At 37.2% G+C, this 16,454-nt stretch overlaps 1 protein-coding gene across 1 annotated transcript in view; it reads left to right on the top strand.

Moving 5' to 3' along the window:
* The window catches only part of LOC145266352 (gamma-aminobutyric acid type B receptor subunit 2-like), a 1,041,657-nt gene that overhangs the window by 806,366 nt on the left and 218,837 nt on the right, over positions 1-16,454 (top strand). The window contains exon 18 of the mRNA XM_080121967.1: positions 5,430-5,595. Coding sequence (XP_079978093.1) covers positions 5,430-5,595 — 166 coding nt within the window. The remainder of the gene's footprint in view (positions 1-5,429; positions 5,596-16,454) is intronic.

The raw sequence follows: 16,454 nt of genomic DNA, 5'->3' as shown, positions 1-16,454 counted from the left end.
TTTGGTAGACTTTTAAAGAGAGACTCCGTCAAAAACTACTTACCCTCTCCTTCTGTTTTGGTCGTGCCTAATATATATATATATATATATATATATATATATATATATATATATATATATATATATATATATATATATATATATATATATATATACTAGCAAACTGCCCGACGGTCTCTGCTCGAAAAATATTCTTAAATATATTTGAATTTATGCAGATTTTGTATTTATTATTATAGAGCCAATCCTCTATTCATTATTATACCCAATATTAGACCCTAATTTACCATATATGTGCTTCCGGGTTGCACTTGCTTACACCACCGCATTTATGTTTTCCTCTATCGCCCCCACAACAGCGGGGTTAGTGTCTTTAAGAGTATATCTGAGAAAATTGACCTCATCCTGTTTGCTCATCCTTTGGCTAACATTCACATTTGCGGTGACTTCAGTGTCGATAATGTGGAATGGCTGACCCACTCAAATAAGACAGATGATGAGGGGAGGTTTAGTCATAATTTTGCCATTGCCTATGACCTCACTCAGATTGTTCACGAACCCACCCGTGTGCTCGATACTACCGGTCAGTGTGCAAACCTTCTAGATCTTTATCTCACAACTTCCCCTGAGCTATTTTTATGTTCCTTTCTATCTCCCCTGGGATCCTCCGACCACTCCGTCGTATCAGTTAAGATAAAAAATGAAATGCAATAAGTCTTCAGATGTACCTCTCCACTGTACTGTATATTGATACTCTATGGCAAACTGGAATAACTCCCGTACATTCATATCTGATCTACCTCTGCATTCCATGTTTAAAAAGTATAGTATCAGACCTGGCCGAATGGTTAATTGTAGGCATATAACAAGAACAGTTATTTATAAGATACTCAACAATGGATGAACCATAAGCCTTATTCAAAACATCAAATAGTATATAATTTTACATCGAATTTTGTTTGAATGTGTTGTTTGATTCGGATTTCAAATCGTTGTGAGGTGCGCTCAACATAGTACGGACCGGGACTATAATAACATAGTGTTTGGTATCAATTTGACAGTTTTATAAGGGAAAACGTCGCTTGGTATTTATGGAATTTTATTGATTTCAAAGAAATTCGATAGGCAACGAAATTCGACTATTTTCGCAGAGTTTTACTCAAAATATCTGTCTGGGCTTATTTTACATTTTCCCTCGGAAGACCCTCAAAACAACTTTAATTCTGTCTATTAATTGTTCTCTTGTAGCATTGGTACGGCGATTGGTATCTTTTTTGCGAACGACACGTAGAAAATAATCCATCGGATTAAGATTAGTACATTCCGAAGGCCAAACATTGAGATTTGTGTTGTCTTAAAAATTGGCTGACAACCATTTCTAACTTTTCTCGGAGGCGTGGAAGGGGGACCGGGTCCGGCTGTCATACATGCGGCCCATTATTAGCTACCCTTGTTATCCAGTGCTTAAGTACAGTGTTTAAGCAACTCCACCTATGGAATCTGAATTTAACCTGGGATCTGTTTGAAAGAATGCTAATCCATCACATCACCCTTTGAGAATAGGCATCCGAAAACTACAGCAGTTTGGCGAAATTTAGTCTGCATGACTCACGGAGAAGAAGTGTAAGCTATGTTTAGTTTCATAACAGTTTCCGATGGTTAATTGTTTGGGGTTTTTTGGGGTTTTTTTTACAAGGTGATCACCACTTATCAAGGCCCAGAAGCCGCTGAGGGATAAGGGTTATTGCATGTACAGTACGTTAGTGTGGGGGGTTAATAAAAATGTCTACTTAAGGGGGCGGTTCATCAGGAATTTGTTTACGTTGGACTTGAAGACATCCAGGTTGTATTCAGGTGAGAAGCAAGCAGACGAAACAGAGTTCCACAGGCGTGCAGTTCTAAGAAAGAAGCTTCGTTCGTGGAATCTACGTTTTGATTTAGGCACAGATAAAGAGTGGGGGAAATTTTTGATAGTGGTTTCAGCTAGACAGGTGTTTTTCGTGAAAGATTGGCGAGGGGGGGGCAGAGATTGGAGCTCAGACGAGCACCTGCCATGGAAATAACGATAAAACAAAGATAGGCGCGCAACGTCTCTTCTATGGGAGAGAGGTTACAGGGAAGACAAAATGGCATTCCCCACTAAGCCACGAAGTCTATTTTGTACTCTGTCAAGGCAGGATAGGCTGTTTTTAGCAGCTCCTGCCCAGATGTGACAGCAGTATTCCATTCTTGTTCTACACAAGTCTTGGAGGTGACTGGTTCTCAGTAAACAGAACAGTTTCTGATGGTTAGTTGTTCTGCACAAGTCCTGGAGGTGATTGGTTCTAAGTAGACAGTTCTCGAGTTGGAATCAACAGAGCAAAAGATTCTTCCCGTGTTGACACGAAAAAAAAACATATGTGAAATTGCTACAGAAAGGTTTAATATTTATGGAGCAATTCTAGTTTTTCATTGGTTGGTAGCAGGACGTGAACAAATTCGATTCGTCAGTTCCTAGCAACATCGTTTATAAATAGAATCTCCCAACTGTACTGGATCATACCCCATTATAGTCCAACTATGATGGGATGTGTATCCTAGCGGCTTCGACTGCAGGGAGACAGGGTACAGTACTCGTGAAGGATCCGTTCTTGACACTCAGCCCGACAGGTGAGGGGCCGAGTCTAGCAGTCCAAGAGAGGAAAGTCTTTGGGGCATCTACGGACTTAAATGGTAAAAATATTGGATTTACTGCCTGTATTATTCAGGAGTATGCGCATCGAGAGGGCACAAGTTCTATAAGTTCATTAGAGGACATTCTATTAAATTACTGACACAGGAATGCAATACTGTTGCGATAGGACAGAGTTTGGGGCTTGTCTGATAATATCCCCCCATCCCCCATGCTTTCGTTCAGTCTTGAAAGACAAAGGATACCCCTTAGGGGCAGTTGCGCGTGTAATTGTGAGGCAAGGGTTGCGAAATCCCCAACCACACCTCTCCTGAATCAGCACTGTTTGAGTGCAGTGGCAAGGAGAAGACCAGAACGACTGGAAACAATGCCGAGATAAGCAGAGAGCACATACATCACCTGAAAGTCCCAAATGGTCACCCATTTAATACTGACTAGGTTCAACGTTGCTTAATTTCGGTGATCAAGCATGAACTGGTGTGTCAACTTGATTATGCCTGATAATATAAGACCTATTAGATCTGAGAGTCTCTTTTGAACCCTGTCTAAGAGTAGGAGACTTGGTGTAAATGTCTCGGTCGAGATTTGTCAAAAATACTCCATGCGTCGGCGACATTTTGACCTTTTAAATATATGATCTTCTCAGGTATTGATAATTTTCTAGCACGGTAGAGAGTCTACTTTCTTTGCAGCAACCTTGGCGAGGTCTCCAAGGTACTTGTTGCAATGCCTTAGAATGTAAAATCGTGATGATTGCGAAAGCAGGAAACACAAGTGTCTGTGGATATTAAAGTAATTGTTTACTAGCGGGATCTGTGGAAATTCCACAGGGGACTCATTCATATGTACTATAAGCGTGCGTGATTGGTTAACAAATATTGTAGAGGCGTGTTTATTTTGAAGGTTTACACTATAAGCGTGCGTGGTTGGTTAGCAAATATTTTAGAGGCGTATTTATTTTGAAGGTTTACACTATAAGCGTGCGTGGTTGGTTAGCAAATATTTTAGAGGCGTGTTTATTTTGAAGGTTTAAACTATAAGCGTGCGTGGTTGGTTAGCAAATATTTTAGAGGCGTATTTATTTTGAAGGTTTACACTATAAGCGTGCGTGGTTGGTTAGCAAATATTTTAGAGGCGTGTTTATTTTGAAGGTTTAAACTATAAGCGTGCGTGGTTGGTTAGCAAATATTTTAGAGGCGTGTTTATTTTGAAGGTTTTAAACTATAAGCGTGCGTGGTTGGTTAGCAAATATTTTAGAGGCGTGTTTATTTTGAAGGTTTAAACTATAAGCGTGCGTGGTTGGTTAGCAAATATTTTAGAGGCGTATTTATTTTGAAGGTTTAAACTATAAGCGTGCGTGGTTGGTTAGCAAATATTTTAGAGGCGTGTTTATTTTGAAGGTTTAAACTATAAGCGTGCGTGGTTGGTTAGCAAATATTTTAGAGGCGTGTTTATTTTGAAGGTTTTAAACTATAAGCGTGCGTGGTTGGTTAGCAAATATTTTAGAGGCGTGTTTATTTTGAAGGTTTAAACTATAAGCGTGCGTGGTTGGTTAGCAAATATTTTAGAGGCGTATTTATTTTGAAGGTTTAAACTATAAGCGTGCGTGGTTGGTTAGCAAATATTTTAGAGGCGTGTTTATTTTGAAGGTTTAAACTATAAGCGTGCGTGATTGGTTAACAAATATTTTAAAGGCGTGCTTATATTTTTTATTTCATATCTTTTTTTTTTTTTTGAAAAATCAAACTTTTTAAATAAAAAGGAATACTGTTCTCATATTGAGTGTAATTCTAACAACGTTTCATCCATGTGACTTTCAACGTTCTTTAAGTGTATCATGTCGAACTCGGGAATCTTTCTGTCGAACTCGGGAATCTTTCGGTCAAACTCGGGAATCTTTCTGTCGAACTCGTAAGCTTTTATTTTTTCCGCATATCATGCTCTCGTCCCGTTATCCATGACCGGGTAAAAAGTCTGAAGTAATTCGCAATTGTATTTTGAGTATTGCTAACTGGATTTTACCAAGTACCACAATGATCCGTGGCATAGTGGATAAAGTACTTGGTAAAATTAATTGTAAGTTACACTCTTCTGGAGGTTGAAGATACAATTGCGAATTGCCTAGGACTTTTATTCATTCGTGGCAGACGGAATAAGAGCATGCTATCCCCGTGGATTAAATAAAGAACTATGTTCGAAATACTGTGCAGACAAATTTCTGAGTTCGACTGAAAGATTCCCGAGTTCGCCAAAAAGATTTGCGAACTCGACAGAAAGATTTCTGAGTTCGACAGAAAGATTCCCGAGTTCGACAGAAAGAATATCCGAATTTGATAGAAAGATTTCCAGGTTTGACAGAAAAATTCTCGAGTTCGACAATAAGATTCCCGAGTTCTACAATAAGATTCCCGTGTTCGATAAAAAGATTCCTGAGTTTGACAGAAAAATTCCCGAGTTCGACAGAAAGATTTCCGAGTTCGGCCGAAAGATAGGAGCTCGACAGAAAAATTCCTGAGTTCGACGAAAAGATTCCAGAGTTTGGCAAGATATACCTGAAGAAGGTCAAAGGTTTCGTTAATCTAAACGTTGTAAAACTCACACTCAAGATAAGACCAGTAATCCAAAGAATCCAAATAATATAAATAATCAAATCCTCATCTTCAAAAGTTCAAGAACATAAAACGCATAAAAATATACATTAATATGTGTCACAATTTGATATAAATAATTTTAAAAAACCTTTTTTTGTTGGTCAAAGGTACCATAACATCAGACGGGGACACCACATCAATGATATCAGATCTCAGCGCTGCCACCAGCATTTGGCAAGTCGACTCGCCGTCTGGACAGAGAATCTATCTTCATCTCCGATCCATGGGTGAGGATACTTCGTGCACAGAAAGCATTGAACTAGTTGACTTCAGGTAAGTTGAAAAATCATTTGTTTCTCGATTATCCAAAACTACAAACAAAACACACTTAAAAAAAAAAAATAACAGTTCAGAGACCAATAAATATGCAGATTCTTTTCTTTTAAATAAGTATAACAGAGTGCGGACGCGCGTATGCAAATGCATACGAAAAGCGAAATGACGTCACTGTTAGGAAAAAGAATATAAAAAGGAGAAAGAGCACGTCAGAGAAGACGATAAAGTTAGAGAGATGTTTAACGTCACAGTTGTAATGAGAAGTCACGCGTGGTTGGAGAATGAGGAAATAAACGTCGTTGGTGCACGAAAAAGAGAGTTCGAATCATTCTTAATCTTGGTCTCCTTTGTGACGTAGACTGCATACAACGTGTTGGGTCTACGTGTGTAAACGTGTGTAACAATACATGAACATGTTTATCTAAATTCGAATTTTCGACCCATATAAGATCATCAGTAATGTATAGACAATAATTTTTCACTCGGCATGTTCGAAATCATCTGTAGTTATTAACTCTCGAAGTTTTGTCTCATATATGTCCGAGTCTAGCCACATTGTAACTTGGGGAACAAGTCTGAATAAGTCTTGAAGTATGTCGGTTCGTTTGGCATTGCATTTTGAAACAAAAGAAACCTTTTCTAACTCCAATAGCAATAGCCACAAAAACATTACCTGAAAGTACTTCTTTTAAACTCCTCGACCTAACGTTCACAGGAAACATGAGTTGGAACAGATACATTGAGAGCATTGCCAAGGCTGCTGCGAAAAAGATGGGCTCTCTCTACCGTGCTAGAAATCTACTTACGCCTGAAAATATCCTGTAATACTATAAGGCCACCATTCGCCCACGTATGGAGTATTGTTGTCACATTTGGGCGGGCGCATCTGCTACGAGTCTCTCGCTCCTTGACAGGGTTCAAAAGAGAGTCGCCAACCTGATATGTTCTGAACTGTCATCTAAGCTTCAGCCTCTGTCCCATCGACGAGATGTTGCATCTCTCTGCCTGTTCTACAAGTATTTTAATGGTGAATGCTCTGACGATCTACAAGAACTTGTACCCTCTCTACGTAAATACCTCCGACAAAAAATGGCAAGCAGCTAAATCCCACCCCTACAGTAGAGATCCCTAAGTGTAAGAAAGGCTTCTGCTCCAACTGTTTCTTCCTCAGAACTGCTAGACTTTGGAACTCCCTTCCGGGATTCTGCTTTCTCAACTGTACTGATATGCAGAAGTTAAAGTGTAATGTGAACAAACATCTTGCTACTCACCTCCCTTCATAATACCCCTACAACTTATGTCCCAGATGTTAGCTCTCTACTTCAAAGTGGCACTGTGCCATGTTTGGGGGTGAAAACTGAATAATATAAAAAGACCAATCAAAATGCAGATAAAAATATAACATTTATTTAAATTAAATTTTTCGACCCATATAAGAGTTTTCACCAGGAAAATATATGTACCGCACTCAAGACCCACACGTTGTATGCATACAGTCGCAACGAAATAAAGACAAGAGAAGAATTCAACACACTCTTTTTTCAGTGAAACAACAGACATTTATTTACAGGTACTTTCCAGAATAACGTCTTATCTCTTGTTCAAACGTCTTCTCATACTTCAGTGTGCTTAACAAGATTCTGCCATGACAAATACGTGGTATTCTGTCTTTATCCAACCATATTTAGCATGCGTCTTTTCCTATCGCTCTCGGAACACATGTTGTATCTATGTCTATCTATGTCCTTCTAAGCCACGTTTTCTTAATTCTTTTTTATTATCTTTTCTTTCCTTCTTAATCGTTGTAACGTCACCTCGCATACGACTCGGTCGTTTGTATACGTTGGCCGTTGCTCCTGCTGCTGCTGCAATACGCGCGTCCGTGCTATGCTATATAAAGACTATATTCTTTCTTTTTTTTTTACTCGGGATGTTGTTATTAAGCATCTCCTGTTCTTACTTGTTTGATTTACTTACAACATGCTAAGTAACAGGAAATATTGGCTGGATTTTCTTAATGAAAATTTTTATGAGTCGAAAACTGGTTGGCTGGATTTTCTTAATGAAAATTTTTATGAGTCGAAAACTGGTTGGCTGGATTTTCTTAATGAAAATTTTTATGAGTCGAAAACTGGTTGGCTGGATTTTCTTAATGAAAATTTTTATGAGTCGAAAACTGGTTGGCTGGATTTTCTTAATGAAAATTTTTATGAGTCGAAAACTGGTTCAGAGCCTAATTAAAATACAGATTTGAAAAAAAAAAAAAAAAAAAGCATATTCATATATTCAAATTCGAATTTTTGACGCATATCCAAATTTTCACCCAGAAAATAAATGTACCGTAGTCGTTACATACCTACACTCGGTACTCACGTGTTGTATGCAGATACTCGCAAAGAAACTGTTGAGGTATTATCTTCCTATTTAGCATATATATATATATATAGATATATATATATATACATATATATATATATATATATATATATATATATATATATATATATATTGTTGGTACCGTAAAGACCGAAGAGACCCAACGAGAGGGTCAGAGAGACACGATATCGAGAGTCGGCGACCACCCAGCCGACACTTTCTCCAAGGACGGTCTCGCCGTCGCTATACCAATGGACGCTATGTAAATATATGCATATACTTACATGCTTTCAATATATCCGTCCTACTTTAGAGGCGGTATAGAGAGAAAAAGAGTGTGAGAGAACTGATAAAAAATGTTGGTCCAACGAGAGAAAGGTGTATAATATTATTTTTTATTATGTTACTTCTTATTATTTGATATTTTACAAGCATTCGTATTTGCGATTTTCATCTCTTACCTCTTACTGGAGTTTTATGGTGTCTTGTTTTTCCCTCTCGAGATGCTGGGTGTTTTTGAGTTGAGTGGATGTTATATTCTTGGGTTATTGAGTCCTTGGATTTTTTTTCTCAGGATGTTTCTATTGTACCATAGGGGTACACATTAAGGAGATGACGCGAAGGCACATATGTAAACGGAACTCATGCATTACAGACATAACGATAGTGATGATGACGGAAAGAGAAGACATTTATATTCCAGTTCTTTTAACACATATGGGAGGGGAGCGAGATACTTCCCTTATGATGATGGTGGAAGGGGTTACACAAGAGTTCGTTACAAGATGATGATAAACACATTTACCTTTCCTGTTGTAACTGAATGACGACACGAGACAACTCTTACAAAACATAATGATGATTGCTTTATTCATCTGTTCGGCCGGTCGATGAACGTCAGGAATTCATTTGTATCTACATGATTAATCTTCTGCCCTTTCGCTTCCAACGGATTAACTGACTGCCAACTTACTGACTCTCAACTTTCTCTCTCTGACTGACTAGCTTACCGAATAAATTCGAACCCATAGAACTATATGGAGAATTGTCCTTTGCGTCAGAAGTGTTTTTCAAACGTGACTAATTTCACGTGGCTGTTTGTCCAAACACACTTCTGCAAACAAAAGGATCCTCTCCTAACCTATTTTTAACCTAACCTATTTTTAACCAATATATTGAGAATTTTCATTCTTCATTCTTTTATTAACATATTTAATATTCAGATTACTAAAAGAATTAACAATGGACTTAATTTCTCGCATTCCATTTCTTAACTTTGCATACAGGGTTCGATTCTATGCTTATCCTAATCACATTTTAAATTATTTAATATTCTTCTTATTTACAGGAAAAGGGAATAGCCCTTTCTATGTAACAGTATTACTTTCATTTGCCAATTTTACAATGTTCATGATCGTTTTAAACGTCGCAGGATTGAGCTTATGTCTATGCGAGGAATAATCCTGGTCACGACACCAATATGACAATATTGTTTGCCGCGGAAGAGTCACTCGGTTGAGAAACATCCTGGTCACGGCATCAATATAACACTAAAGGTCACACGGAAGTGTTCTTTAAAGAGTAAAAGCATAAATGGCTTTTGTGGGCTGCTTCTCCATTCTGTGAGTATGATTTCTTGAAGTTGGGTTCTGGTTGAGAAGATTGCAGACCTCAACTTGATGTTGAAGCAACACAGTTTTTAAAATATGTAAAAAGAATCTAAGCTATCTAATTTTACAAAAATATTGCAATATACTACAACAAAATAATTCATAACAATTAAAGTTTTACCATATTTAATTACTGTAAAGTAGTGCTGGGGGAGACAAAATTATGCATGCTCATCTATGCTTCCCGGCCAAAGAATAAGAAATGGCGAATTGCATTGTTGTCCGTTGGCCCTGTATCCTTCCTTGAGTGACAAAATAACCTCCCGGCTATGGAGGTAGTGATAACAATATTCGTGAGTTGCTTCCCATTACATAGTGCTGATAAGCTATTGTGACGGTGAAATATTATCATTATCATTAGTATTATATATATATATATATATATATATATATATATATATATATATATATATATATATATGTATATATATTCTCGTCAGAATATATAGTTTATATATATACATTCTCGTGAGAATGAAACGCGGAATATTGTGTAGCTTAATTACCGTATATATTTTCGTAACTTACAACAAAGCTCTACCTAAGTATTGAGCACTATTGAAGTAAATGGTAAAAATTTAAGCATAAATTATATCTTTGTATATTAATTTATATGATTAAATGACGTAGTTATATATATATATATATATATATATATATATATATATATATATATATATATATATAAAATAAAAATTACAATTAAATTTACCAAAATGATCAAAGATGGAAAAATTAAAGTATAATATAAATATTAAAGAATTAATATTTATAAAGTTATCTCAGCCAGATGTAAAACTTCGATAAAACCAAATAGGAGCTAACGCTTATAATACGAGCAAACAGTTAATAAAACATGTTAAAAACACTTTGAAAAAGAGATAAAAGGATATTTAATCTGAAAAGGAAACACTTGATAAGTGGATATATATATATATATATATATATATATATATATATATATATATATATATATATATATATATTGTTGATGTTAGCTTTCACTTACATGGCTTTTTGCCAGATAGGTTTATTAAACTGATTCAGCGTTGTAATTAGGGAAACGCGTGTTATAACTTAACGTACAGTCGTCCTGTACATACAGTTAACTTTCCACTGGTATTTAACAATGTCGACTAAGGAGGGGCGTGTTTGGAGATTGCGCACCTACTGCCACAAAAATTTCACGCGCAAGCACCCCTTCGTGGGTATCCATAGTCTGTCAAAGGCTTTAGTGGCCTTTGATTTGATATATATACATATATATTTATATATATATATATATAAAATTATATTTCAGACCGATTATATATATATATATATATATATATATATATATATATATATATATATATATATATATATATATATATATAATCGGTCTGGAATATAATTTTATCTGATGAAAAAATTTAATTTCATGGAATTCCAATCTATTTCATCGAATACATTGATAATTTATGCGAAATAAGAAATTACAGTTCTTATATATCTTGCTGCAGTATCCTATTTTTACCAAATAAATTTGATTTGTATTTTACTAAATGGATAAATAGAATGTAATCGAATCCATATTTAACACCGAACTCACAGCTGCACACAAATACAATGAACCGGAATAATTCTCTGCGCGAAGACACGAAAGATTCCATCGATTATTGTCTGCTTTATTCTCCATTTCCTTCTTTCTGTTTTTACTTTTTTTTTTCTCTCTCTCACCAAAACGGAAGCCATTTTACAAAATGGACACTTAATGACCAATTCATTTTATAAGGCTGTTATGACTCGTAGAGACGATATTATTGCGCCCATCAAAACTTGTAGCCGTTTATCCTCTTGCATGGAAATGTTGCTTACGTCCTATCGTGCTTACAAAATGAACATCCATTGGGAAAATTGACCCAGGCTAAACTACGGTGCTGCGATATTTCAAATTGATTTTGGAATAAGAATAAGTAAGTTCCAGTTATGACGATTACCATTTCTTTCTTATTTCGTAAAATAACCTCTAAAGTAGTGTTGATCACACAATAACAAATTAGCCTCCAGGACTTATTAATTTGGAACTTTTGAAGAATTACATCTAGACCTTTTTTCGGGATTTGCACACTAGTAAGGATATACTCAGCTAGAGATATACGGGTTACCTAAAATCCTTACATATATATATATAGATAAAAACTTTTTTGTTTTGTGTGTGTGTGTGTGTGTGTGTGTGTGTGTGTGTGTGTGTGTGTGTGTGTGTGTGTGTGTGTGTGTGTGTGTGTCTGTGTGTGTGTGTGTCTGTGTGTGTGTGTGTGTGAAAGTTCGTTTCCTATAGAATCCGAAACGGCTGTTACGATTATTTTTTTTTTGTAATTATACACAAGTGTACCTTATGTGTCTGAGATTGTACTTAGGTTTCGTACCAGAATTCGTCGGATATGTATCGAAAATCGATAATCGAAAAAGTCCTAAGAAAGAAGGAAGTGTCTGATTTCGACCAAAGTTAATACCATTATGCAGCCTAATATCGCAAGTGCATTTGAGGAGTTTTATCACAAGAAGAAGAGCCGGGCGTATAAAATCAGTAGTAAGTTATTTTATAAGACAATATTTTTATATCGTGCCTCACAAGAGTATTGGCCAAACACAACCTTCCAAAAAAAAAAAAAAAACAATGGAAAAAAGTTCCTGATATCGGATCTAGCTGTTTGCTCAAGTTGCCCGGGTGTTTGGAGGTTTGTGTTGAGTAAAAAAAAGCAGGCAGGCTCGAATCCATACTGTGAAGGAGGAAAACAACGTGAAAAAATAAAACGTGACGTCTTTGCTGTTGCGTCCATCGTCAAACCGGAAGTGGCGATGGTTTAAATTAAGGTAAGTCAATCGAAAAGAGGGGATGACTTTCGAAAATATCGGCGGAAAAAGTGACTACTCCCTGTAGAAAAGTGCCCAGTTGAGGGTGAAGGAGGTAATGTTTTTAGCCAATTTTGCGATATTTGTCGTCCGAAGGGTCGAATTTCAAAACGATGCCGATCACGTGAGAATCTTTCGCCTCTGTCGAAAGTTTTAGGCAGACATACAAGCATACATATATACAGCGTGGGCCAAAATAAGGGTCCTATCTTTAAATATAATCATATATATATATATAGGACCCTTATTTTGGCCCACCCTATACATACACACACATACATATATACATACACACATACATACATATATATATACATACACACATACATACATACATTTAAACAGACAGGTGAGATTTATATTATACATTATATTGGACCCAGTATATAGTAATGGTTCAGAAAGTTTTTTTTTTTTTTAAACGACTCGTGCGCCACCACTGAGAATCGAAACCAAAACGTTTAGTTTGTGATTTACTTTTTCCTTTGACGTTAATGCATGAGCTATGAATACATGGTTGCTGCAGGGTTACAAATTAAAACATTAACCAATCTCTCTCTCTCTCTCTCTCTCTCTCTCTCTCTCTCTCTCTCTCTCTCTCTCTCTCTCTCTTAATCTGTCAATCTAACGGTTCTCTATCTCACTTTATATCTATGCGTCTATCTATCTATTTATCTATTTGTCGGTCGGTTTGTCTGTCTATGTGTTCATCTGTTTGTCTGTCGGTCAGTTTTTCTAGCTATCTATCTGTCTATCTCTGTGTCTATCTATCAAACTATCTATCTATCTATTTATCTATTCATATGTATGTCCGTCTTCTTTCTATATCTATCTTTCTATCTATCTATCTATCTATCTGTCTGTCTATCTATCTGTCTGTATGTCTATCTAAATGCAAAAATGGACAGGAATAGGTATTAAATGTGAGAATCCGACTGGCAGACCTAGTCCCTTATATACCAACATGGACGCAACTAAAAGAAGACTAATTCAACTCGCGAGTGTAAGTCATTTGCTATTTGTGAAAACGTTCAGTTCGGTGACCTTTAAAAAGAATGGCAATAATTTCTGCACGATAACTCATATAATCGCACAAGAAATGTTCTTTAAGTTTTCACACGCGATATTTTTTTGCTGCATTCTTCGGTGATTTAGTCAACTTATTACGCATAGAACATCCAGCATAGCTTGAACATAAATTGAATCATAACTTATTTAGAATCTGATTATTTCAATAAAGAAAGCAACTGTGAATTTTATATATTATCTTTGCGTGTAACAGAGCGCATATGAGCGTGTATGAAAATATCAGCAGCAACCGAAGGAAGGATAGATGACAAGCAATTGTATTAGCAGCAGGGGCAGCGTTTGGACGCTTATGCAAATTGGCAAGTGTGCTGGGGCTTGCGTCTCAAAAGAAAAAAAGAAAAAGAAAAAAGACACCATGTGGTCGGAGAGAAACAAAGTCGACGCCGAAGGAGACGGACGTGCAAAGTGAAGGAGAGAATGGGTTAGCTGTGTCCAGCGTGCGGTCAGAAGAAAGAGAAATGCATACAAGGTCTAGTGGAGCAGAGCGAGAGACTTTTAAGCTGGTGTCGATACGGGTGGAAAGAAAAAAAACGGTAATGAACGACTTGAGTTAAAAAAGAAAGAAAAGCAGAGTCGGGTTTATTTATTTGTTTCATTTTTGTTGCCCATTTGCGACGGCACCAACGTTACATATGTAGAAAGTGATTTGACTGCATAAAGCATGACTGGTATGAACCCTTTGGATTTGACCGCATGGGGAGCAGGTGCGAGACATTGTTGCACACCTCGGAATCTGGTATAACCATCGCACATCTATATATTAATACCGTAGTACCTTTAACGAGACAATCACATTGACCCACCGGTTCTCGCCAGATCACCGAAGTTAAGCATCGATGAGTCTGGCCAGTACAATTTGGGAAGGTAAGGCGCTGTATGTACCACGCTGAGTCGTAGAAATTTCCGGGTTGGCATCGAGGGCCGCGTTTAACTCACTGAAGATGCACCTCCGAATCAAAACGCAAAGCAATGGGAAATACCGTCTTTACTTGTCTTCCAAAGATTACCATGGCTCAACAATTTGGAGAACCGTGGTCGCCGACAACATTAAAACATCAGGTGTCATTGCTGCTGCTGCTGTTGTAGCTGCTGCTGCTGTTGTAGCTGCTGCTGATGGTGATGGTCTTTAACGTACGTACGTACATACGTGTGTCCCAATTTCCAGATTATAAATTATTCGATTGGGATATCATATTCATTAAAAAGGAGGACAGAATGGTATAACATACTACGAACATTAAATTAGCATATTAATTTAATGTTCATAGTATGTTATCACATTCTATAATCCAAGGATGGAATACTGTTGCCATATCTGGGCAGGAGCTGCTAAAAATAACCTATCCTGCCTTGACAGAGTACAAATTAGACTTCGTGACTTAGTGGGGGATGCCCTTTTCTCTACCCTGCAACCTCTCTCCCACAGAAGAGACGTTGCGGGCCTATCCTTGTTTTATCGTTATTTCCATGGCAGGTGCTCGTCTGAACTCCAATCTCTGGTCCCCCCTCGCCAATCTTTCACGAAAAACACCCGTCTAGCTGAATCCACTGTGAAAAATTTCCCCCACTCTATATATGTGCCTAAATCAAAACGCGAATTCCATGAACAAAGCTTCTTTCTTAGAACTGCACGCCTGTGGAACTCTGTTCCGTCTGCCTGCTTACCTCCGGACTACAACTTGGATGTCTTCAAGTCCAATGTTAACAAATTCCTAATGAACCGCCCCCTTAATTAAACACTTCATCAAATCTCCACACTAACGTAATGTACTTGCAATAACCCTTATCCCTGAGTGGCTTCCGGGCCTTGATAAGTGGTGATCACTGTGTAAAAAAAAAATCCTTTTTAATAAATAGGATCTCTCGATCACCAAAGACGCAATGTAATTTTTTAAAGGATGTCGCTTTTGGGCCATATGTGAAACTAAAGTAGACCTTCTTGGTCTTCCGGCTAGGATGCAAGAGCTCTTCTGTCTAAAGATAGTATAATGATATTCTGGGGTCCCTGTTCGCCGGGCATCCATACAATGAAAATATGTTACAGACTCCTATAAGGATATTGGAAATAAACCGTAATAATCAGATATATATTCTGACACTACATTAACCAGAGTACTTGGATAAATACTATTAGAGTTTTAACAAAGGGGTGCAATACTATCGTGGGGTCTATATTCACGCTGGGCGTCCACGGAATGCCCAGTAGCCAAATATTACATATGAAAGATGCAGCTGTGGAATTTCCACAGGTCCCGCTAGTTACATATAAATATGATGCTATGGACACCCCTTAAAAGTGTCAGGCGATGAAAAAAAAAAGAAATATAAAAAATAGGAAATAGTTTAATAGAATTGTGAGAGAAATACAATGGGGAGAAAGCTCGTCACCAAGACACACAAAGGGCGTCTAAAATAGGATTGTTAATCGAGATGTGACGATGAGTGTTACAAAAGACCAGTTTTGAGTTTGCGACTTGACGACAGTTTAGAGTTTGCGACAGTTGACGGCAGATTGCGACTTGGATGTAATCGGAAGTTTTCATGTAATACACTCGTTAGGAGTGTTAGTTTTAAGTTTATTTTTTGGAGAGAAATGGCTGACACATGAGAGAGAGAGGAGGGGGAGAAAGAGAGAGAGAGAAAGAGACTGCATGATGCCCCGTGATTGCACAGTGAACGAGGCATAAAAAAAATGACTAAGTCCATCATTTGCTCCCCCATTTAGCCTCATAGCCCCCAAGGCCTTAATATATTTAACTTTGAGTTCAGCACCATGCAAAACTGCTAAATAGACGTACACAGAAAATTTTGGACAAATATGGTAAA

This window comes from Euprymna scolopes, chromosome 41, assembly GCF_053919585.1.
Source record: "Euprymna scolopes isolate OS-2025 chromosome 41, ASM5391958v1, whole genome shotgun sequence".
Lineage (NCBI taxonomy): Eukaryota > Metazoa > Mollusca > Cephalopoda > Sepiida > Sepiolidae > Euprymna > Euprymna scolopes.
This window is presented reverse-complemented; position numbering and strand designations above follow the sequence as displayed.